This window comes from Rhagoletis pomonella, unplaced genomic scaffold (assembly GCF_013731165.1).
Source record: "Rhagoletis pomonella isolate Grant_MI unplaced genomic scaffold, Rhpom_1.0 Rhpom_scaffold_00005, whole genome shotgun sequence".
Taxonomy (NCBI): domain Eukaryota; kingdom Metazoa; phylum Arthropoda; class Insecta; order Diptera; family Tephritidae; genus Rhagoletis; species Rhagoletis pomonella.
Window position 1 is genome coordinate 21,816,237 of NW_023458559.1, and position 25,822 is coordinate 21,842,058.

General features: G+C 37.8%; 1 protein-coding gene across 1 annotated transcript; it reads left to right on the forward strand.

Moving 5' to 3' along the window:
• Window positions 1-5,934: 5,934 nt before the first annotated feature.
• On the forward strand, window positions 5,935-23,865 carry LOC118740036 (alpha-1,3-mannosyl-glycoprotein 4-beta-N-acetylglucosaminyltransferase A-like). Its single transcript, XM_036471533.1, has 2 exons — window positions 5,935-6,498; window positions 22,359-23,865. The coding sequence occupies exon 2, from the start codon at window positions 22,831-22,833 to the stop codon at window positions 23,863-23,865; it is 1,035 nt and encodes a 344-aa protein (XP_036327426.1). The 5' UTR covers window positions 5,935-6,498; window positions 22,359-22,830.
• The last annotated feature ends 1,957 nt before the right edge of the window (window positions 23,866-25,822 follow it).

The following is a 25,822-nucleotide window of genomic DNA, read 5'->3' on the forward strand; positions in this document are numbered from 1 at the left end:
TTTTCACGGGTCGATTTATGTCGACTGGAAAATTTACTTAAGACATCGCCTAGCCAAAACGCTTACATTTTACGGTTGAATTGCAATTTACACGGGTAGATTTTGGTTAAACGACAAAAATCGACCGTGTAAAGGCAGCTTAAATAACGTTCAAATGAATCACCCCCTTTGAGATGAAAAATACCAATAACCATTTCATAATTTCGAAAATTATTCCATTTATATTTGTTCTTGCATTTTCCACACCACTTGTGAGGTATGCTTTTACGCGCGTTACCGATTTTTTTTTAATGTGCTCGGTTGCCCAGGAGGCCTATTTTCACCTTTACAACTTAACTTAAACAGAATTAAAACTAAAGCATGCAATATATAAAGAAAATTAAAAGTTGTCTTACATCTAGTCAACTTAAAAAATTGCACATTAAATTCATTTTTCATTATAAAATAAAATTACATATCACAATTCAGTTTACAAAATGTGGTCTGTTTGCACCCACAGTAAGTTCCCATGAAGCCTAGCCTAAATTCAGAATTGAAAAAAAAACGAGCAAATGGGGTCGGAAACTACTAGCCCTAAAAGCATAATGTGGAAAATGTTTGAAGAGCTGCGAAATTGTATTGCAATAATAAAAATAACAGTGCATAAATTGGAAAAAATGGTTTTTGTTTTGCTTTATAATTTTTGGGAATATTGGTTCAGATTGAATCTTTTTAATTGTTTGGTTTTTCAGCTCGTTAATGATGCACCCAGGGTTGCATTTACTGGCTATGAAAATATTTCGTGAAGCCTTCCAAAATTAGCTCCGAGCAACTAAAAGTTGGTTAAGCTTAAATGAAATAGTTTTTTATTAAATATTTATTCCTGGTATTTAGTAAAAAACATCAATACTAATGTATGAAAAACAAAACATCAATGCTAATATATGAAATGAAGTAAATAAAAATCTACGAATACATTCCATGAATATTTTGTCAAGAGCCAATGGCCCGTAGTCATAGTCAAAATAAAGTCGACTTTAAAGTTAGTTGCAGCTTTTTTGACAGATATCCCATTGAAAATTATGTCAAAAAGCTGCAACTAACTTTAAAGTCGACTTTATTTTGACTACGACTACGGGCCATTATTAAATTTAGACATAACTTTGTCAGGCGTTGGTACCTACGTATATAGAATTAATGCGTTGGAGAGAGATAAATATACAAGTTCAACGCGCTAATTTAGGTATCCTTGTATGTGTATACCTGTTACTCGTCTGGCATATACTCCAACTGCGAAAATAATGACAATTATAATTTATGTAGATCCCTGGATACAAGATTGTCACAAGTTACTTTCGGTAACTCACGATTGAAGTTTGGAATGCAATTTCTCAGAAACACGACTACAGATTTTCTCCAAAGTGTCGGAGAATGCTATGTACTAGTTCATGAAATTCTTAAATTATCTTATTTTTTTTAGTTTAGTGTCAACCATTTATGAGTTTAATAAAATTTTGTCGTATACGACATTTGTCAAAAAATTTGCAGTCAGTTTTAGTGATATACGCCAAAATGTGATAAAAATTTTTATAAATTAACCATACTTTTTACTAATCAGCCTAATCGTGAGTTTCGCCCGAATAAAATTTCGCCAACAATTTGTTCATCCACCTGTAGTGAACACACGCAAACGAAAAGTGACCCGGTTCTAGAAAATGAAACTCATGATAAAGCTGAATATGTCGGAAACTAAAGAAGAACAGATAACTCTATTTGAAAGATCTTGATTAGTTTAGTACGACAGCAATACTAACGCAATTTGTACCAAATAACCGAAAAAATTTTAGTCAATTAGTCGGAAACTAAAGAAGATATCCAAAAACCACACATTGTCAAAATGACGCTTCCGGCAATTTTCCATCCAGGCGACGATATTTGAATAGGTTTGTAAAATTACCAATAGTCAGTACTAATTTGTACTGGAACCTGCAACTTTTACTGGAAAAGTGTATGATAACCCAAAAAATTTGCAAGAGAGCACTGAATCGAGAGCGTAACAACACGAGAGAGCTGCAAATTCTTGCTAGTGAAATTTTTACTAGCAGAAATTAGCTAGCAGAAGAAGAAGAAGAATAAATGTCAAAAGAATATATAAAAAGTGGTGTTACTAGCTAGTTGATTTTGTGTATGTGTTTCGCCGCACGGCTTCTGATATCAAATTGAAAAATTTTGTTTGAATTTCTACTCACACTTACAGGTTTTGACAGTTTATGCCGCCAAAGCAAAAACAAAATACATGTAAATTTTTGTTTTTGTACTCCTGCTATCACCTTATATTGATTCGCCTTGGCACAAACAAAAGTAAAGTGAGTGGAAATCATAATATTAATGATGTACTGGACAGTGTAAGTGCTTGTGCGTAAAGCAAAGAGTTTAAAACTGATTTATAAATAGTAAAATGTTTACAGCAGATTGTCAAAGCAGTGCAACAACTGTTCTCTTGCAAGTATTTGCTAGTTTTGTGTTCAATAACCTCTTCTGCTAGTTTTCTCTTCTTCTCAATTTTACGCTCTCGCTGCAATGTTTTACTGGAGAAGTTACTATACAAACCTAATGTTACTCGCATATTTTCGAGCCTGTATGTAAATTTTCGGGAAACAGGTTAAAAAGTATATTCATCTGCTGAAAAGATATTTTCGCAGATTCACAATTTATTTAAAATAAATCTATCAGCCCTATCTCCAATTCCATGTGAATAAATCTCTCCAGTGCTTAAATAATTTTCACCACATTAAATAGCTGCACAACACCCTAATTGCCGAAAAAGCGTTGCTTGCAACACTAGTCCTTTATGGGGACCAAACTTGGTAAAAAAAAATAGCTAAGTTTGTTTACTGGATATACTGAGCCCATATGATCTTTGTTATTTTGAAAATTGTAGGTATTCTGCATTTATGCCAAAGTCCGTTGGTTCCGTCGATGCAAGGGTTGCCAATCTGGCTCTCTCTTTGCAAATGCACACAGTCTACCGCTCTGTCAGTTGCCTTCTTGACGGTAACCAGAGTATTGTTACGATTATAGGGCTTTCGCACGAGCGCGATTTTTCAGGCAACTTTTAGTTGAAAGAAAAAATCGCCTCGTCCGAACGGCCTTTCAACTAATCGCTTTCAACAAAGTTGGTCGCCAGCCAACTTTGAGCTCCTTCAACTTTTTTTCCTTGCAACCCTGTGTTTGTTTACATTCTGTATCAGTGTTGGGAAATGAAATTGTGCCTTCAGTACGAAATCTATACAAAAAATGTACTTTTCGGCTATAAATTGTATACACTTTTTAATTCGCTCATATATTTTCTTAGTACATTCCCTTCAAGACCAATGATTTTATGGTATTCATGAGACAGTTTTATTGTTTATGTACATACGTTTACGTATTTTACACTTTTACAAATTGATTCCACGTGCACATGTATGCACACATTTTCAGGTATACATCTTAACAAAAGCATATTTAAGTTATTATTAATGGATAAAAGAGACATTCTCTTTGGATTCAGTACTAAAATTTGACATTTTAATAGCATTTCAAGTGCTTATCAAAACTTTACGAGAAGATTTGACCATTTATCTTAATATTATTCAATTTTAATAATTTTTTGTAAAAATACGGTTTATAATTTAAGAAAATCCGTACAAATCGAAGGTTCAAACTTTGTGCAACATTAAAAAAACCAACACACTTTCGTAAAAATTTCGAGCTTTTTAATTCGATTTCCTAGATTTATTTTGAGTGTGCGGGTTAGCCCATTAAATTTTAATGTAACTAAGTTTTTTAAGATTTATTTGATGAAGGTGTTGCTAAGTTTCTCCATATAAAAAAATCGTCGAACACACTTCGTATGGAAGAAAATGGCTGACATCGTCGACAAAAAAATTGCCAAGTTCAACGGTAAGTCCCAGCTACTTTAAACTTGCACTTTATTATACTAAAATTGAATGGGCTAAAAACTAAAGAATATTAATAAAGCTCGACATTTTTACGAAAGTATGTTGGTTTTTGGATGTTTCGCAAAGATTTAATCTTGGGTTTATACAGTTTTTCTTAAAGAATACATTATATTTTATAAACAGATAATTAAAATTAAAGAATAATAAAATAAATAGTAAAACCTTGTCAATATGTGAGTGCCGTAAAGTTATTATATTTAAGAAAATATCTTCTTATAACTAACGAAGGCTTTGTTTCTATATGAAGGTGACTTCGACATTTTGTTTTAATAAAACTTAGTATCGAAAAGTTTCTTTAAAAATTTGCCCAGGCTATATTATACTGGTTTGTCCAAGCCATTTTTCAAAACTTACAAAGGTAAATATATTTTTAGTATTCAATACAAAATTTTACCAAAAAGTACTGCGTAGTAGGAAAGTATATTGTAAATGAAATTGTATCAACCAAGTACAATTGTACCAAAAATGCCAACACTGTTCTGTATACATACTTATTTTTCTTTTTTACTTTTTTACTCTTATTTTATCTTTCAGCTTCGCTAAAAGCACTTCTACCAACGCTTGGCTTACCAAGCTTACTCCAATTGATAAAATTTTGCGATTTAAATTCATTTTCAATAATGTAAATAACGATTCGTGTTGAATCGAAAATCGCCTCGTCTCATTCAACTTCGTATTCAACTTTTGTTGCCTGTAAAATCGCCGCCTGCGAATGCCCTATTATCCATGAAACCTCGAGGGGTTTCCCAAATATCTCGGGCTCGTATCGCTGGATTGTTAAATAAATGCTCACGATGACCAAATTGTAGTACAATTAACTTTATTGTACAACAAACAATTTACAATACTCGCTAATACAGTAAAAACACTTTACAATACTTGTTAAAGCAATAACAACGCTTAACTTAACTTGTTAACACAATTAAATTTATATCTTGCTTATTCGCAACTCACTTCTCTGCTCACTTGTAGCTTGCTGTCTTGTAACTCACTCAACTCCGCTGTGTTCTGGCTCTTATATACCTGCGCTCGCTCTCATGGCAACTCTAGAACGTTCTAAAGTTCATCGCTCATTCTCTTTCTCTCGCTGTTCGCAGTGTTCATCCAACTTGACGTTTCTCTTAGTGGAACATTCTACGTCATTCCTCGAACATTCAGCCTATTTCTCGTTGTTCGCTTCGCGTTGCCGCAGTATTCGCCACAGTATATACCGTAACGTACGCAAATAGCGATTCTGGCCACACCAGCAACCAGTTATCAATGCGTGCTCATTTAATGCATATATTAACGTGAATTTAACATTAGCAAACATGAACCAATTAGAACAGATCTGACCAATTGAGAAGCAGCCATTTGTAATAGCAATTGAGAAAAAACTGTATGACGTTCGTAATTTTGAAGCTTGCTATTTCTGTTTTGCTTCTTTCTTTATGTGTTATTTGTCGGTGGTTTATTTCAGTGATTTTTAAGCGATGTTCAATAAATTTTTTGTGTAAATGTAATTAAAATGAAGTGCGCGGTGATTGATGGCAAAAACACGTACAAAATAATAGTTTGGTTAGCACAAACATGTGCTGCAAAATTGCTTGAATTTTTTCTTTGTGCTTCGTCTTTATATTCTTTGTTTACTTTTCATAGAAAATAACATGGCGCCGAAATTACAAACGTCAGCCAGAAAATTACTTTTTTCTTTTGCTTCATCTTGTCAGATCTTGTGTAGTTGGATCATGATTAGCAAAGTGACCTATATAAAACCGGTTCACAAATAACTTTTGAACGGTTAGTAAAATAAACTTCGGAAGGACCATAAACCACTCTGTTACCAATATTGTATTTAAAAAACTCGCTGTACGAAGATTATTGTACTATCTGTACGTAGAGATGAATGTCAAATTAAAACAATCGATAGTGATAAAAATGAAATGTATTTATTATCGAAAGTGCAGTCGACTATACTGCAACACTACTCTACGCTTGCTTTTACACTGCGGGCGATAATTTAATTTGAAGTTTGTTGTATGTAAATATGGGAGATTTGCTGTTAATTTTGCAGACAATTAATCATCGAATGTGAATTATGTTATTGTGTCAATAGATATTTGAAGTGCAGCTTTGTTTTATATAGAATGAAAATTTCAACGAAGTGATGGCAATGGGATAAAATAAACTTTAATATCCATACATATATGTACATATGTTCTTGTCATCAAAACCAAGTGAAGTTCCTATTTAAATGCCCTGTTAATGATATATTTCCCATAATTCAGACTGAATAAAATGCAATTCAACGTAACTTGAAGAAGTTTAAATTTCCGATGCAGAAAATATATTGGATATTCATACCTGTTAATGACATATTTCCCATAATTCAGACTGAATAAAATGCAATTCAACGTAACTTGAAGTTTAAATTTCCGATGCAGAAAATATATTGGATATTCATACTTACATACGCATGTGAATAAGGAAGATAAGCCAATATAAAGGCATCAGATTTCAATATTTGCTTCAGTAGGTAAGTCTGTGAAAAACTACTTGTTTCTAATTGTTATTGTTTATCAATGATGCTTGGCATAGTGAAAAGCGATGCACTTCTCAAATTGAATCATTTGTAAGTGGACAAATTTAAAAGTATTCTGAAGAAAAAAAAACAACATTCTAGTTAGAGTTAATAAGACAATTGTCTTATTAGCTGGACAAGTGCACGTACCAAGCGTTTTACGAGAATCGAAGAGGTAAAAAACGCTGATTTTTCCTATTCAAGTAGAATTTTATTATGTAGTAGGTACCTAAATACATATCGTGGGTGGGCTTTCCAATAAGGGCAGTTGTTTTGGGGGTATTTCTCTAGTATAGGGTAACAACCACTAAAAAAGGTCAGGAAAAGTCGGGAGCGGTACCAAACGACGCGTTTCGGCCCCCCTATTAACAATCGGGAGGGGAGGGCTAATATTAACCATTTAAAAGTTATAAACAAAAAAGCTTTTGTTAAATTTTGTTGTTTTCTATGAGCAATTACCACGTCAAAAATGCACTAAATCACCAGTTTAAAACACTATTAACCGGTTGTTGTTTTATGCAAACAAAATCATTTATTCGCTTTTATTTTATATATTTCGTTAATAAAACAGAGTAAACAAACTGCGCCTGCCAAAATTATTATAACTTCAAATCGCTGGTATTGCCACTTTATTTCACATTTCATTTGCGCTATTATACTAAGACTTTTCATAAAGCGTCGTCCATCCTCTTTTGTTTAAATTTGGTTTGGGAGGCCACGCCCCCTTTCCCTCGTCCCCGACCCAAAATCGTTGCACAAATAAGCAAAGATTTCCCGTTGTTTTTGCAGGACGGAAAATAACCATTTTGTTTAATTTTAACCAAAAAAGTCAACAAGTTGTAGTCATCGTAAAACAATTTTGTTTATACCCACGTATTTGTTTTGTTTTGTTGTTGTTGTTGTTGTTGTTGTAGCGGCTACAGCAACCCCGCCCAGATCGGCTGATATCTCAGTCGTTGTCGTCGAGTTCCACTAACGTGCAGCCTCTATGGGGTCAGTCCATAAGGACGACGCCGTTAGGGTTGTGGGGTTTTCCGGGCATGCGAAGAGATGTTTCGAGTCGTGAGGGGTTGTTGTTGTTGTAGCGGCTACAACAACCCCGCCCAGATCGGTTGGTATCTCAGTCGTTGTCGTCAAGTTCCACTAACGGCAACCCTAGGAAGCGTGCAGCTTCTGCGGGGTTTGCCCATAAGGACAAGGTCGTTAGGGATGTCGGGTTTGCCGGGCATGCGAAGAGATGTTTCGAGTCATGTGGGGTCTCTCCGCATGCCGGACATTCATTAGGCACATCCTCATTCAGCCTACTCAGGTAGGAGTTTAACCTGCTGCAGTAGCCGGAGCGAAGTTGTGCAAGTGTGGTGCGCGTCTCCCGAGGCAGATGAAGCTCCGTCTCGTCAATGTCCGGGGGTGGTGTGCCTAGAACGGCATTCACAGGTCTAGAGTCTACATAACTCGAGACTGAGTCCCTGTGAATGCCGTTCAAGGCCTGTCTGTAGGCTGTCGGGTCCAGAGGTTGCTTAATGAACCTCTGGACTTCGTCCGTTAGTTCATATAGATGCCTCCTGACGTGCCTAGGCGAGGGCTCCTCTGCAAGCAGCTGTCTGCACGGGTGGCCACTTCTGTGGGTCCCAATCAGGAACTGCTTGCAGAGCATTATATTGTGCTCCTTCACCGGGAGCATTTGCGCCTCGCCGTGCAGGTGGTGTTCAGGCGTCATCAGGAGGCATCCCGTCGCTGTCCTCAGTGCGGTGTTTTGTGCGGTCTGTAGCTTCGTCCACTGCGTCCTACTAGTCCCAGGCGACCACACTGGCGCTGCGTAGTTCAGAACCGTCCGGCCTATTGCCTTGTATGTTGCCAGCAACGTTTCTTTGTCTTTGCCCCAAGTACTGCCGGCTAGCGACTTGAGGACCTTGTTGCGGCTCTGTACTTTATTGACAATAGCGGTTGAGTGCGCAGAGAAGGAGAGCAGGCTGTCGAAAGTTACTCCGAGTATTTTGGGGTTATTCACCGTCGGAATTGGTGTGTCATCGACGTGAATCCCCAGCGGTAGCCTGACCTCCTTCGTCCAGGTTGTGAACAGGGTCGCGGAGGATTTCGTAGGGGAGAGGGCTAGACACTTTGCAGTGAAGAAGCGAGAAAGTTCGGAGAGATAGTCGTTTACTTTCGAACACAGGTCATCAATTCCATTCCCAGTCGCCATAATCGAGCAATCGTCGGCATAGGAGACAATCGAGACTCCCTCTGGTGGTTGAGGGAGCTTTGAAATATAAAAGTTAAACAGTAGCGGGGAAAGGACACCACCCTGAGGAACCCCCTGTTTTATTTTTCGCTGCTTACTCGTTTTGTCTCTGAACATTACCGACGAATGTCCACTTAGATAATTTGCCGACCACCGTTTGAGCCTCTGTGGGAGAGAGGAGGCCTCTATATCTTCTAGTAGCGTGGAATGGCAGACGGTGTCAAACGCCTTTGACAAGTCCAACGCTACTAGAATCGTTCTCTCACAGGGACGGTTACGGTTAAGGCCACGAGTTATCTGAGTGTTTATGGCGTTAAGTGCTGTTGTTGTGCTGTGCACTTTACGGAAACCATGCTGATGCTTCGCTGGGGTCAGGTGATTTGTGAAGTACGGGAGTAGCAAGGCCTCGAGTGTCTTCGCTACCGGGGAAAGGAGTGTAATCGGACGATACGAATCTCCTTTGTTTGCAGGTTTCCCCGGTTTGAGCAGTGGGACCACTCTCCCCACCTTCCAGATGTCTGGGATGATGAGAGTGGCCATTGACAAATTGAGGACCTCCGTTAGGTACGCTACCCCCGCAGGACCCAAATTTTTCAGCATCAGCATGCATATACCGTCGGGACCCATGGCTTTGGAGGCTTTCGCCTTCCCGATGGCCACCTGAACTTCACCGCAAGTGAAAGCAAGGGGGGCACAATTTGTTGGCAGTTTGTGCAGCCTTCTGGTCACTCGACGCTTGGCTTTGTCCACCGGAGGATGCAGTATGAACTGCCGGCTAAAATAGCTCGCGCATCGCTCCGGGTCCGACGAAGCATAGTCGCCGAAGGAAATTTCGACTCTGTCGTCGTGCTTCGTCGGATTAGACAATGACCTCACGGTTGACCAAAGCTTGCTCACACCAGAGGTGAAGTTGCAAGTCTTCAGATGCTCCTCCCACTTCTTCCGCTTATGTACGTTTACAAGTTGCCGAATCTCCGCGTTGAGATCCCTGATACGGGGATCTCCGGGATCGGCCTGACGAAGGCTATCACGCTCGTTTGCTAAAACAGCCGCTTCGGCAGGGAAGTTTGGACGTGGGTCCGATATGCACCCTGCCGGTATGAAGCGGGCTGCAGCAGCAGTGATAGCCCTGCGGAACTTACGTTCACCGAGGTGGACGTCGGTTGGTGTGGGGAGCGATGTGAAGGTGTTTTCAGTCGTGAGGGGTCTCTCCGCATGCCGGACATTCGTTCGGCACATCCGCATTTAACCTACACAGGTAGGAATTCAGCCTGCTGCAGGAGCCAGAGCGAAGTTGGGCTATTGTCGTTCTGGTCTCCCGAGGCAGATAGAGCCCCGTCATGTCAATGTCCGGTGTTTGTGTGCCTAGAACGGCATTCACAGGTCTTGAGTCTACATAACTCGAGACTGCGTCCCTGTGAATGCCGTTCAGGGCCTGTCTATGAGCTGACGGGTCCAGAGGTTGCTTAATGAACCTCTGGACTTCGTCCGTCAGTTCATATAGATGCCTCCTGACGTGCCTCGGCGAGGGCTCCTCTGCAAGCAGCTGTCTATTTGGGCGGCCACATCTGTGGCTCCCAACAAGAAACTGCTTGCAGAGCATCGTGTTGTGCTCCCTAATTGAGAGCATTTTTGCCTCATCGTGGAGGTGGTGTTCTGGTGACATCAGGAGGCATCCTGTCGCTGTCCTGAGTGCTGTATTTTGATAATTTGCCGACCACCGTTTGAGCCTCTGTGAGAGAGAGGAAGCCTCTATATCTTCTAGTAGCGTGGAATGGCTGACGGTGTCAAAAGCCTTTGACAGGTCCAACGCTACTAGAATCGTTCTCTCACAGGGACGTTTACAGTTAAGGCCACGAGTTATCTGAGTGTTTATGGCGATAAGTGCTGTTGTTGTACTGTGCACTTTACGGAAGCCATGCTGATGCTTCGCTGGGGTCAAGTGGTTGGTGAAGAACAGGAGTAGCAAGGCCTTGAGTGTATTCGCTACCAGGGAAAGGAGTGTTATCGGACTATAAGAATCTCCTATGTTGGCGGGTTTCCCCGGTTTGAGCAGTGGGACCACTCTCCCCATCTTCCAGATGTCTGGGATGATGAGAGTGGCCATGGACAAATGGAGGACCTCCGTTTGGTACGCTACCCCCGCAGGACCTACATTTTTCAGCATCAGCATACATATTCCGTCGGGACCCATGGTTTTGGAGGCTTTCGCCTTCCCGATGGCCACCTGAACTTCACCGCAAGTGAAAGCAAGGGGGGCACAAGTTGTTGGCAGTTTGTGCAGCCTTCTGGTCACTCGACGCTTGGCTTTGTCCACCGGAGGATGCAGTATGAACTGCCGGCTAAAATAGCTCGCGCATCGTTCCGGGTCCGACGAAGCATGGTCGCCGAAAGAAATTTCGACTCTGTCGTCGTGCTTCGTCGGATTGGACAGTGACCTCACGGTTGACCAAAGCTTACTCACACCAGAGGTGAAGTTACAGGTCTTCAGATGCTCCTCCCACTTCTTCCGCTTATGTACGTTTACTAGTTGCCGAATCTCCGCGTTGAGATCCCTAATACGGGGATATCCGGGATCGCCCTGTCGAAGGCTGTCGCGCTCATCGGCTAGAACAGCCGCTTCGGCAGGGATGTTTGGACGTGGGTCCGTTATACATCCTGCCGGTATGAAGCGAGCTGCAGCAGCAGTAACAGCCCTGCGGAACTTACGTTCACCGAGATGGACGTCGGTTGGTGTGGGAAGCGCAGTGAAGGTGTTTTCAGTAAACTCCGCGTAACCTGTTCAATCAGCTTTAGAGAAGTTGATATAGGTCCGGTGTTTAGCGGAGGCAAAGTCGGTTGGTTTATCTATCGAGATGACTATGGGTAGATGGTCTGATGCTAAAGTCAGCATAGGTCGCCAGGTTATGCTGTTCATCAGACCAGCGCTGACTATGGTGATGTCTGGCGAGCTGCTGCAATTACCCATAACCCTGGTGGGTGCGTCGTCGTTCATTGTGCAGAATGTCGAATCGTCTATCTGCTCAGCCAATTCTGTTCCCCTACGATCGTTTGACAGGCTTGAATGCCAAAGAGCGTGATGCGCATTAAAGTCACCTACTACCATACGGTTTTCACCTCTGAGGAGCGCACCTATATCAGGGTGATATCCTGCCGGACAGCAGGTGACAGGGGGTATGTACTTGTATATGTTAAATAATTCGAGCTCAACATCAGGGTGGTATCTCTGCGGTCGATGTCTGCTTCGATAAGACGATACTGCACGGTGTGGTGCCTGATGAACGCTAAGCCACCACCATTATCTCGCTCGCGATCTCGACGGTGCACGTTGTACCCGGCACAATTCAACAATGTTGAATTGCTGTGCAACATCGTCTCTTGGACCGCAGCTATCAATATACCATGCCGACACATAAAGACGGTTATCTCCTCAATCTTGCTCTGTAGCCCGTTACAGTTAAATTGAAGGAGCTTCATGTGGTTCGAGAGACGTGTTGTGATGTGGGGTGTAAGGGATGTGTGTGTTCTTACTGCCGTTGGCTGTGTGCGCTGCTGTGTTGGTTGCCGCCCTGTGGTGGTGGCGGGAGACGTCGCAGTTGGGGTCTGCGACCGAGCAGCGCAACACGGGCCCTTGAAGTTCCTCGTCCAGTCTCGCGTGGTACGCAGACCTGAGCATGCCCTAAAGTGGCACCAGCCAAGGCAGCTGTTGCACTTGACTGATGTCACAGTACGGAATATCCTGGTCTGGCATACCGTGCAGATTGTAGGAGTATTTGTTTTCGTACGCCCCACTGTAATTTACAATGATTTTTATTTTTCGAGTTTAACCAATAAAAATTAGATATAATAATTAATATTTGAGTTTTAATTTTTAGCTCAAAAGTAATTATTATTACTTGATTTTTATTTTTTTCGATCAAATGTAATGATTATTTTATGATTTTTATTATTTCGCTCAAAGATAATAATTATTATTGAGTTATATTCTTTTCACTTAAGAATAATGATCATTAAAAAAAAATCATGCCTATTCCAGCGCGATTTCCGCCCTATCCTTTTCAGAGGTAGCGACACCTTAATAAAGCAATAAGCCTACAAATTTTCAGGTCAAAATTTCAGTAAGTTGCGTCTGTATAACCTTTTCAATGTTATGAATAATCATATTTTTTAAGTGGAAAAATTTAACTCAATAATAATTATTATCTCTGAGCGAAAAAATAGAAATCATAAATAGAATTCTCCTTTCTGTGTTGAGAAAAAAGGGGCAGAACACATTTCGCAGAGAACATCCTTCTCCGTAGGCGAATTTCGGCCGTACTTAGGGATTATAACCCTCACTAAGTAGAATTCTCCTTTCTTTGTTGCGAAAGAAAAGGGGCTAAACGAAAAAATAAAAATCAAATAATTATATCCGCTGAGCAAAAAAAATAAAAAAACAATAACAATTATTTTTTTTTAGCGAAAAAAATAAAGCTCATAAAATAATGATTAATGCTGATTTAAATTATTTTACTCATAATGATTACCGTCCCTGGGTTTTTGTTCTTGTAGCAGCATACAAGTTCGCCAAAGAGTTTTTGGGGAGTGTTGCTGGAGTGACAGTCCTTGGCCAGATATAAATCTGGGTCGTTCCGGTTACGAAGACCCGACTGTCGTGGGAACGCAATAAGGGCAGTTGTTAGAGATGGTGAGCGAAGGAGGGGTGGGCTTGGCACCTCCAACCACCTTTTTGGAGAGAGCATGAACCGAAATTGACAAAAATGTCACCTAGGCCCGCTATGGTTGCCTAGGACCCCTTAGAAAAATGGCAAAAAATCACTATTTTCACTTGAAAGTGGCTGAATATTCATTTGCACGGGCCATTTTATATACCCTTGATAACGGAAGAGCTACCTGCCCCTCTTCTCCGGCAACACAGAAAGGAGAATTCTACTTAGTAAGGGTTATAATCCCTAAGCGCGGCCGAAGGCCGCCTATGCAGAAAGGAGTTAAGTGCAAAAATACTGTGGATACCGAAGCCGGAGTTGTGCACAAGAAATGTTGTTCACTTTTGACAAAAGAATAGGGCTTTCTCCTCTCTTCTTCGGAAAATTCTACGTAGTAAGGGTTATAATCCGGAAGGACAGGGATCCCAATAAAACTGGATGGGCACGATTACGATAACCGGGCCGACAAATTTTGAACAAGGACGTCGATAGAGGTTTTTGAAGCAAGTGTAACGGTATTTTTTTTTTTTGATGGGAAACAAACGCTACAGAAGTTACCTAGGGTCAAAGATTAAATTCATAATTGTTTTTAAATCCAAATATCTTGAAAACAAAAGAACGGATTTAAAAATGTTTGATGTCATTCAATAGGAATTATGAATGCTTTTAATACAATGTACAAATTATTATTATTATTATTATTATTTCATTTATTACGGCCAAAAAAGCCTAATTCATTGTATAGTACATCCAGTGTTTACAAAATTCATAATTGTTTCTTAAAACTATTTCATTAAAAGAAATGAGTAAATTCATTGTTTAATTAATATTACATATTTAAATTTTTACAATATAAAAATAGTTTTTTTTTTAAACTTAACCACGTTTTCACAGTCTTTTATCTCTGCTGGTAGTTCATTATATAACTTGGACTTAGGTGTCTCAGTCGTTGTCGTCACGTTCCGCTAACGGCAGCCCTAGGAAGCGTGGAGTTTCTGTTGGGTTGGTCCACAAGGACAAAGCCGTTAGGGTTGTCGGGTTTTCCGGGCATGCGAAGAGGTCCCCCCGCTGTGTGTAGGTCCCTCCGCTTTGTGTGACAACAACAAGGCGCACGCACAAGTCGGAGGAGAAGCTCGGCCAAACACTAACATATGTGTAAGCGCCAATCTATATCAATTCACAAACATATATTTTTAAAACATAAAACTCAGCGATTTACAAACGTTTAAAAGCTGTTTAAGGTACAGTCTTTTACATAACTTAGAACCAAAACATGAATTAAAATATGTAGCGAGCATATGTGTCGTTAAACAATACATATAATTTTCTTTTACAGTTTTCTAAGTGGGATACATTCGTATTTTATTGCAAAATTAGTCCTGTAAAATTATTTTCTTTCACTATTGGTTCCAGCAGGTAAAAATGATCTAAAAATCTGATTTGTGGGACTGTAGAGTTGTGCTCGAGACGCCGTATTGGGAAAAATTGGTGGTTTCTTAAAATTGTTGTAAATCATTTGTTAACCAAAAGTCGTGTAACTCCAATACTTTTCATTTTCATTATAATTTCCACAAGTGCAATATATTTTTTGAAAATTTGATAATTTTCCAAGTTATGGCAAGTTACCCCTCGAGGGTAACCCTAGGAGCCACAAATCAGGTTCGGTCACTCGTACCTGCTGGAACCTGAGTTTTTACAATGCGTCTTTCGATCGAATGGCATATGTTTAAAATAAATCTTTGGGTGACCAAACATAATGGCTTTCTTTTTCCCTGGGCAAGAGCTCTTTGGCTAGCATAATGTTATTGACTGTAGTTATTTCCAAATTTGGTCTTTATTAAACTTAGGTCCGAGAATTTTCTTTCGGCTGCAGCAGAACTGTGAGGGAGTGATAGGATATTTAAAACGAATTCTGATAGTTCTTTGTATACAATTTCTTCCATGCCGTTTTTATTACCCTGACTTCTGACGAGAGTGAGTTAATATCTGAGATGCCGCCCAAATAATTTTTTGACATTACACGGAGTAGTTTCCACTTCATCGAGGTAAGATTTTAGGTAAGCTTCGGCCTTGCTTCCTAAATAAACGTCTTTAGTGGCAATATAGTTTTTTTTTATCATGAATATCAATTTCGAAAGAAGTTTTAGCATTTTTCAATATCTTATTTTGTATGAAATTGGCTAAAATTAGAGTATAAGTTCCCTCTATTTGACTATATAAATAAGGTAGACGTACGCTCTCGGTTAATGACTGCATGTAAAGATAACCAAGAACACCATTGGAAAGGCATTTTGCTGTAGATGAGCAGAGTTTTTATAGTTTCAAAATTGGTTGAAAATTACGGCGTAAACCGTCGTTTAAACATTTCCGTATTTGAGTATAGATGTTGCTGCAACATGTTCAATTTGACATGTTTCGCATGTTGTTTCACTTCGCATTTGAAATTAAGCTTTGAAATAAAGATAAATATGAAGATGAAGAAATAAATGATAACGACGAAGTCAAAAAAAAGAAGACAAAAGTGAAGATAAAGACGAAAATGGAGACAATGACGGATACATAAGAATAAGGTAACTGAAAGGGTAAAAACATTTCTTGAATTTATGAAGTGAAACTTTTTTAGCGGCAGTTGGTTGGTTGGTAGTAAATTGTCAAATTCAAGGGAAATAATGCACATGGAAATGGTTCTAAGCGGTTTAGCGGTTTGAGAATAAAAACAAAAACAAAGATGCCTAGAGATACAGGCAAAAACGAAGATCAAGGTAAATTTAAACACTTTAAGGTAAAGGTGAAGAGGAATATGCAGAAATAAAGATAAATATGAAGAAAAGGATGAGGATGAAGATTGATATTGTTATCTATATAAAACTCGATATTTTTATCGATATAATAATCGATATTGCTATCGATAAAATAATCGATATTGTTATCAATATAATAATCGATATTGTTATCGATATAATAATCGATATTGTTATCGATATAATAATCGATATTTTTATCGATACAATAATGGATATTGTTATCGGTATAATAATCGATTAAATAATTGATTTTGTTATCGATTTAGTAATTTATATTGTTATCGATATGTACAATAATCGATACTGATGATTGTTATATCTATCGATGAATAAATCGGTTTTGCAATCGTTGTATTTTTCTATGTTTATGGATATTGTTATCGGTATTTTTATTGAAACAGTTATCGACAGGGTTACCGATTTAATAATCGGAACATGGAATGCGATCACATTACATGACATCACATCGCATTATATCACATGATATGATGAGACATCACATTATATTACATCACATTATATTACATCACATAATATGATATCACATCACACGATATCACGTGACATGACATTATATGATATGGCATCACATTATATAGCATGACATCACATGACTTGACATCACACGATATGACATCGTATGACATGACATCGCATTACGTAACGTGGCATCTAATGATATGACATCATATCGTATGACATCTTATGACATGACATCACAGGATATGGCAGCACATGACATGACATCCTATCATATGACGTAAAATCACGTCACATCTTATCACGTCATCACACCTCATCTCATCTACGTGAATAGATAAAGAAAAGGATAAAAGCAAAGATATGAAAGATAAAAACAAAGATGAAGACCAAGGTAAATTTACCGATTTCAAAACCAAGAACACCGTTGGAAAGGTAATTTTCTGTAGATGAGGAGAGTTTTTATAGTTTCGAAATTGGTTGAAAATCGTTGTTTAAAAGTTTCCATATTTGTGTATGGTTGGTTTTGCAACCCGTTCAATTTAAGCTGTTTCGCATTTTGTTTTACTTCGTATTTGAAATTAAACTTTGAAATAAAGATAAATATGAAGATGAAGAAACAAGTGATAACGATGAAGACAAAAAAAGAAGGCAAAAGTGAAGATAAAGACGAAAATGGAGACAATGAGAAATACATAAGAAGGGTAACTGACTTGAAATTTTCCATAAAAGTTACCGAAATTTATCGAATCATCGAAGTTTAGAATTATCGAAATTTACCCATGCACCCAAAATAAAAACTTCTCTTAATTGAAGAAAAACAGCAATCAAAATTAAGAAAAATGGGAACGAAACAGCACTAAAGAAGTTTTATCCTCTTTTCATGCCCAACATTTCTTCAAAATGATATTACCTCCACGGTTCCACATTTTCGTGTACGTTTTTACACATTCCAAAGAAAAATTACGAATTCGGAAGAATTTACGACCTAAAAGTAAGGAAAGTTTTTCTTTGATCCAGAGATGGATTTTTGGTTCAGTGTGCTTATTATCACAACGTATCAAATTGATCAATGTTTATTGAGTTGTCGAAATTTATAGTCACAGAAACTTAGTTGTCGAAATTTACGGAGAGTTATCGAGCTATAAAAACATGTGGGATTATCGAAATTTGTCAAGTTAAAGAAATGTATCAAGTTATCGATATTTATTGAATTATCATTATTTATAGACTTAACGAAATTTATCGAGTTGTAGTAATGCATGGAGTTCTTTCAACTTACAGAGTTATCGATAATTATTGATCTACTGAAATTGGTTGATTCATCGAATCGAAGTTTATGGAATTTTCAAAATATATCCATTAATCGAAATTTCAAGATTATATAAGCTTATCGATTTATCACTGATTATCGAATTTTATCGTGCTAACAGAGTGTAATGAGTTATCAAAATTTTTCGATAGCTTTCGAAAAATGTGGAGCTGTCAAAAATAAAAATTTTTAAAGGTATCCAAAGAATTTAGATTTTTGAGTTATCGAAATTTATCGAGCCCTCGAATTTCATAGTTATTGAAATTGGTCGAGTTAACGAATTTTGTTGAGTTATCGGATTTTAGTGTTTTTGAAATTCATCGAACTATCGATATGTATCAAATTATTAATATTTATCGATCAAGTGGAATGTTTTGGGCCAATTCTAAGTCTTGCTGAAGTCCAAAGACCTTCTAAGATAAAAAAATTTAGTTTCGTTTTAGTTCCAAAGCAGCAGATGTTCCGGTAAGTTAATTTGTACCGTAAAGTTTTGCTACGTGTTAAGTTAGAAACTCTCCAAGGCTCATAAAAACTTGAAAAACTGTCGAATTTCGACAGTAACTGGCACTGTAGTTTGCATTATACCACGGCAATGTGTCCTTGGCATAGTGGCAGCTTGCCATGTCCGCCTAGAACAGTGGCCTACTACCTTATCTGTTGATAAATGAAAGAAGACGCCTTTTGAGCCACTCATCCCGATAAACTTGATCATTCATTGTCCCAGATGGGAAAAAGGGCTGCTCTTACGGCCACAGGAAGAAATAGCTTGCCAAACCATGTTGTTTTTTGGAAATTTGGACTTCATTTTCAGCTTACAGCTTTCAGGGGCATCTTGACGACTTGCAGCAGTATACAAATCTTGACCTGCAATATATTTTGAATTTTTAAAGCATTCGGTTTCGTAATCCATAACAATGCAGTTGTATTTTTTTAATTTAGAATTCATACAACTTCCGACTGCGGGATTTCGCTGTAACATACTACTTTGCGCCTCGGTCTGGCGCTTTTTGAGCTGTAGAACATCTCAATGAAGCTTTCCGCTTTACCTTTTGTACGAAAAACTGCGATCTCCGTACGGATTTTGCAACATAACGCGACAAAATCTTCGGATCTCGCGAAAACGCACTGAGGACCTTCCGAGCACTGTTTTCATCACTTTGACCACGCTAACCCCCGCTCCCTGGTTTTCTCGTAACTAACCGATTAAAACCCTGCAAACTGTCGAATAGTGCAATCTTTAATTTTTAGCAATTTTACGTGTACTCGTGCAAAATGGTTTGTCTCGTTTCTAACTCGGTTGCCATTTTTAACTCAACTAGGAATCAAATTCAAATGAAATTTCTTCTATGTCCAACTAAGGTCATGGTCAGCTTATGGTATTTGAATTTCAAAATATTGAAATCTTTTTGGGTAAGTTAAACCTTCCCAAAGTGCCGCAGTTTTGGTGTGTTCACCCTTTAGGTGAATTTTTATATCAGAATCTCATTTTTGAGAAAAGTGCAGAAGAGCGTATGGAACATAAGCCCTCGATACATATTATATAATATAAATTATACAGATATGCATAAAAAATGAAAGGTCTTCTAATTACCTTTCGAACAATATCCACTTTCTGAAAATCGATTCAATAACGCAGGGTTATAAAAAAAAGGTTTCTGCATATTAAACCGAACCTCTATATCCCTATGTTATTCGACGCGCTGAATGCGAGTCCGAGGTATGTTAGTCTCCACCACGTCAGGTTCGAGGTCATTTGAAGGTTAAATAGAAAAAAAAGGTATTCCATTAAAATACAAATTCATATACATACATGGTTTTTTTATCTCTGAATCCGAATATGGGGGTCCCTTTATCTAGGTTATCTAGAGGTCATGCCAAGGTCATCTCATGATCAAATTCAGAAGAATTGTATTGAACTTTCAGGTTTATTTAATGAATGTTTCCCTACTTAACCTTCAAATGAACTCGAACGTGACGTGATGGAGGACAACAGACCTCGGATTCGCATTCAAGGGGCCGGAGTAACGGATATAGAGGTTTGGTTTAATATGCAGAAACTTTTGTCTTTTTTGAAAACCTGTGTAATTTTCGAAAATATTGAGAATTTCACTTTTGACAAAATTTGTTTTTGCATTTTAAATACTTGGACTTGAAATACTTAACATATCTGCTACTTAAGTTCCCTCTCTTCCTGTAATGACCCAAACCTTCACTTGGGTTGCTCATATTAAAGATGGGCGCGGGATATCGGTACCCGCGGGACCATGGTACCGACTTCAAAATGGCCGGGATAAGCGGTATAGGGGAGGTCTGTGAAAATTTTGCGGACGGGACCAAAATCCTTTCCCGACACTGTCGATAAAATCGCAACTACCGAAAATTCAGAAAATCTTCCTTAAAAACGTTGTATGAAATATTCACCTTTTTTATGCTTTTTTTTGTGACGAAAACGGACAGCAAAGTAAAACAAAATAATCGGAAGATGCCAGATCTTTCATAATTTTTTTTTTATTATTTAAAATTAATTTGAAAGACATGTGATTTTTTCTTAGTGATAGGTTTCGGGACCCACGGGACCCGAGTTACAATTCTGAAAAACGTCGGGACGGGCGGGTTCGGGCCTTAAAAATTTTATTTTGGGATGGGCGGGATCGGGATTGGATATTTAGTCCCGTGCCCATCTCTATTTGGAGCTTACAATATAAAATTCAAGCTTGAATTGGTTTTCGCAAATAATGGCGAGCAGATTATAAGAAATGGGTGAAGTAATATAACGTAGCATGCCTGGGATCTTACACAGAGGTGCACCTAACAGAAACAATTAGAATCTAAAGCAGTGTTTGCGTTGTTCAACTTTTACAGGCGATTAGTTGAATCAAAAGTTGAATGAGAGTTGGCTGCCGACCAACTTCATTGAAAGCGATTTGTTGAAAGGCCGTTTGCACTATTCAACACTCGCATTCAACAAAAAGTTGAACGAACAAGTTGAACCATGAAAACGCCGCTTAAGGAAAATAATATTTGCACAGTAAATCATCTTTTTTTCTTTCATTTCATTGCCACAGTTTAAGCAGTGGAAAGGTCCGAAATCAATACGTCTGTTCAATATCGAAAAATTGTTTCGAATTGTTACCACTACTTGCAAGTTTTTACTGGAATTGCGGTCAATAACCAAAAAAAATTGCAAGAGAGAGCGAATCCGAGATGTTACGTTACCCGAAAGAGCTGCAAATTCTTGCAAGTAACAAATTTAGTAGGAAGAAATTGAAGCTGATAAAAAATCAGCTCACCCTTCAAATTCAAAGTTAAACAAAGTGTTTAAGAAAAGGATTTGATGAATACATGCTAAAGACAAAATTAATAATAATAATAATAATAATAATAATAGATTGGCGCTTACACATATGTTAGTGTTTGGCCGAGCTTCTCCTCCGCTTTGTGGCGTGCGCCTTGATGTTGTCACACAAAGCGGAGGGACCTACAGTTTTACGCCGACTCCGAACGGCGATGGTATTTTTATGAGAAGCTGTTTTTCATGGCAGAAATACACTCGGAGGTTTGCCATTGCCTGCCGAGGGACGACCGCTGTTAAGAAAATACCTTTTTTCTATATTTTTTGCGATGTTGCTTTGACCAGGGTTTGAACGCAGGTGCTGCGGAGTGGAAGCGCGCACTGCTTACCACTACACCACAGCGGCAAGACAAAATTACGGATGAATAATTTAAATCCAACGATTTTTATTAGGATGGGAAATATTCCCAACCAAAAGGAAAATTTTGCGCTAGAACTTAACCATAACAAAGTGTCGAAATGGTATAAATTCCAAGTTTTTATTAGTTTTGCATTCAATAACATTTTCTGATACTTTTCTCTTCCTCTCAAGTAATTACTGGAAAAGTTATTGAATGGACCTAATTAGAAATATTCGAAATAATTATTTAATTTTCAGTTGCCAACGAACAAGAATATGGTAAATGTTATAGAATTGTTAAGTAGTTGCAAGTAAACTTTTGTTTAGAAAATAAGCTAGTTTCGATTTTTTTTAACGACCGCAAAATTTACATTATGAATAAGAAAACAGATGTTGGGCAGCCAAGAAAGCGGATTAGAGCGAAAACGCTGTCAATGTCCAACATCTGGTATGTATAATTCCACCATGGTACTTAATTAAAAGTAAAAATTATATAGTTATACAATGTTTAAATTTACATTTAAAATATATAACAACAAGTAAACAATTAAATTGTTTTTCGCTTTATGATCTCTTTTACAGTATCTCATTCTCCCAAATATAATTGTGATCGATTGGATAAACCGAAAAATGGCACGTGGGAAGAATGGCAGCTGCTTTTAGCGCTAACTAATGCTAATGTGGTACAAAAGTGTGGTCAACGTCGTGTAAATCTACTAAAGTATATGTTACAAGTAATAAAAAGGTATTAAACTACTATTCTAACAACGAAATCTTACAAAATAAGGGAGCCACTCAATCAATACATAGTGACCTAAGCAGCTTGAGCTGGGTAATTTCATGATTAAGTTTCTACTCAGAAGACTTACTTAGCTTATGCGCAGCATTGAAAAGCGACTAAAATGCACAATGTAAGGAGTTGATTTCTCCAACAAGTAAATTTTATCAAGCCTAATGTGAACAAACTAGATTACCAGTTTTCCTAATTACGAACAAATATTTATTACTAAGCATAGTCCGATTAACGCTTGAATTTTCACATGTATACTACTTAATGGTTAAGGAAGGAAAGTATTTTGATCTTGTTCCACTCGTCCATCCACGGCTCAGCAGAAGAATCGCAACGAAAATGTTTAAGATTCGTGAACGCAACTGTTTACTGGCGGTTATCTTATTGGTGATAACTCCCTGTCTTATCATCCTTTTCATTATGGGTCCAGAATTATCCACCGAACAGTCACTGTCACAACAATTGGCAGAGTGTCGCTTTCGTCTGCAGTACCTGGAGTCGATGTATCGGTCCAGGCAAGAGGATGTGGCAATACTTTCACAGTATTTGCATCTCAGTAATGCAACAACAATATCCATGGCAACGGTTGCACCTTTACCTCCTGGCAATGAAGCCAACGCGAGCACATCCGCAATGCCAGCAGTAGGCTTGCCTACACTTCTGAAGTCGCTGAGCCCCGAAGCGCGGCAATTGATAAAAAATGCTACACATTCACATACAACTCAACGATTTAGTTCATCGACTGCCATTCGTCTCCCGACGGCCTATAACTTTCTGCCACATCTACTCGATGATTCTACATCACTGCATCCGGCTTACATTCGTTCAAAGAGTCGTACAGATGTGAGCATTGTGTTAGGCATACCGACGGTGAAACGTGAGAAGCAGTCGTATTTGGTCAGCACGTTGCAGAATCTTATTGAAAACATGAATGAAGAAGAGCAAAATGAAACGTTAATAATAGTTTACATTGGCGAGTCAGAAGAAGAATTGGTGCATGCAATCGCCAAACAAGTCGAATTGAATTTCGAACCATATGTCGACTGTGGTCTAATTGATATTATATCACCATCGGCATCTTACTACCCGAATTTCGAAACGTTGCGTATAACCTTGCAGGACTCGTTGGAACGTGTCAAATGGCGAAGTAAGCAAAATTTGGACTTTGCATATTTGATGTCTTACGCGCAGTCGAAAGGTAAGAGCTCAGAAAAAGGTTTGCATACAATTACATCCTTATTACATATCTTGAACGATAGCCCGCACGAACGATTCGTCTGCAGACGATGCCGCCTCTGATTGCAATTTTATTAATCTATTGTTCGTATTCGTCTTGCTTTACATCGATTACGTTGCAATCGTCTCGGTTACATTTAAATCAGCTAAAATAATGTCGCTGAACTAATTTTTGAAGTATTCTTCTGCAGACGAATCGTTCGTGCTGCCTATCGTTCGAGATTCATATTAAGGCTTTTAGTAGCGATTGTGTAATGCACTTGTGTATCAATTCTTCTAAGAGTTTGCTTTGTAATTTGAAGAAAATCAAGCTTGCAAATATTTCTTGAAATTTTAAGTAAAATGTATGTATACTAGACTGCATCACTCCCCATCCAAAAAAAAATCGGTACTGTTTTTCCATTGGAATTATAAAATCCTTTATATTTTAAGACGTCCACCAAAATATTTTCGCAAAATATTAAGATTGAAGCGAGCTGGACCAATTTGAAAATACCTCCAAAAATGGAGTTTTTTTTATAAATAAGAATAGTTTCTTAAAGATGTTTTTTTGAAAAAATCCCCTCAAATGTTAAGACGGTTTAAGCTTAAAAAATTTACATAAAAATTTTTAAAAGATTGATATAAGAAAAACTTGAATAACGGAACCTAAACTCTTCCGATTTAGACTTGTGAGGTATCATTGGAAAGGTATTTTCTCACCCTTTTTTCTTTGCTAAAAAGCTCATTTAAAGGATGAAAGAGAAAGGTAGGATGAACGATCATCATTCAAAGTTGAATTAAGATGTGTTGGTATTTGAAAAAAAAAGAAAAATTGGGAGACGAATGACTTTTTTTGCACATAAATAAAAATAATGGGAAAATACCTTTCTACCGAGATCCCATAAGTCTAAATCAGTATAGTTTTGGCCCGGTTATTTAAGTTTTCCTTAAATCAATCTTAAAAAAAAGTAAAAAACAACATCAAAAATCTCATTATTACGATTTCGTTGAAAAGATTTTTAAATATTTTTATGCAGATTTTTTAAGCCAAATCTGTTTTGTCATCTGAGGGGACTTTTTCAACAAGTTCTTTAAGAAACAATTTTTATTCATAAACTCCATTATTGGAGGTATTTTCAAATCGGTCCAGCTCGCTTAAATCTTAATGTTTTTCCGAAATATTTTGGTGGACGTCTTAAAATATAATAAATTTTGTAATCCCTGCGGAAAAGCCGCAACTTTTTTTGATGATGCAGTCTAATGTATACATATCTATTCGTATTAGAGGGCTGCATGAATTCATTCAAAACGGCTTATGAATTATTCATATATAAAACGAATTAATGATTTTGACCTAACATTTTTTGGAATTTGAGTGAATACTTTTTCTGATATATGTGTCGACATTAGAATATTCAAACAAAGTGAAAATAAATTGAATTGAAATAAATGACAATTTTTGTATGAATATCCAAAAATATTTTTTCTGTGCACATATGTACAAACATACATATCGTCATTTCAAGTGCAAAACCGCGTATGTTAAGTTTTAGAAACTATGCTCTATTCTAGAGTGTAAAAACACTCATATTTCAAAATGCTTCTCCTTTTTATAAAGCAATCGCATTTCTGGACGAATGGATAAGGATTGAGCCAAGTGCTTGTGTGAGCAAATCCAATTTTTGGCAACCAATGTCAGTTACGCGGTTTTGCAGAATGACGATACGCGGTTTTTTACTTTAAGCGACGATATGTATGTATGTATGTATTGCTGCGCTCCTATTACAATGCGGAAAACTTGTTTGTAGAAAAAACTTTTACCGAAATGAGTTTGAATGATTTGAATGTTTTCCATTCATTCATTTACATTCTTCCATTTGAAGGTAGAAATTTTGAAACAAAATGTATATTCATAACTTACAAAATTCCAAACGCTGAGTGTTTGGTATATGAAGTAAAATATTCAAATCTACTGTACTCTGTTTGGCTAGAAGTTTGAATGAATTCATGCAGCCCTCTAATTCGTATTGTCGCATTT

Excerpts from the sequence above, each read along its gene's own strand:
- LOC118740036 (XM_036471533.1), top strand. The coding sequence starts at position 22,831 with ATGGTTAAGGAAGGAAAGTATTTTGATCTTGTTCCACTCGTCCATCCA.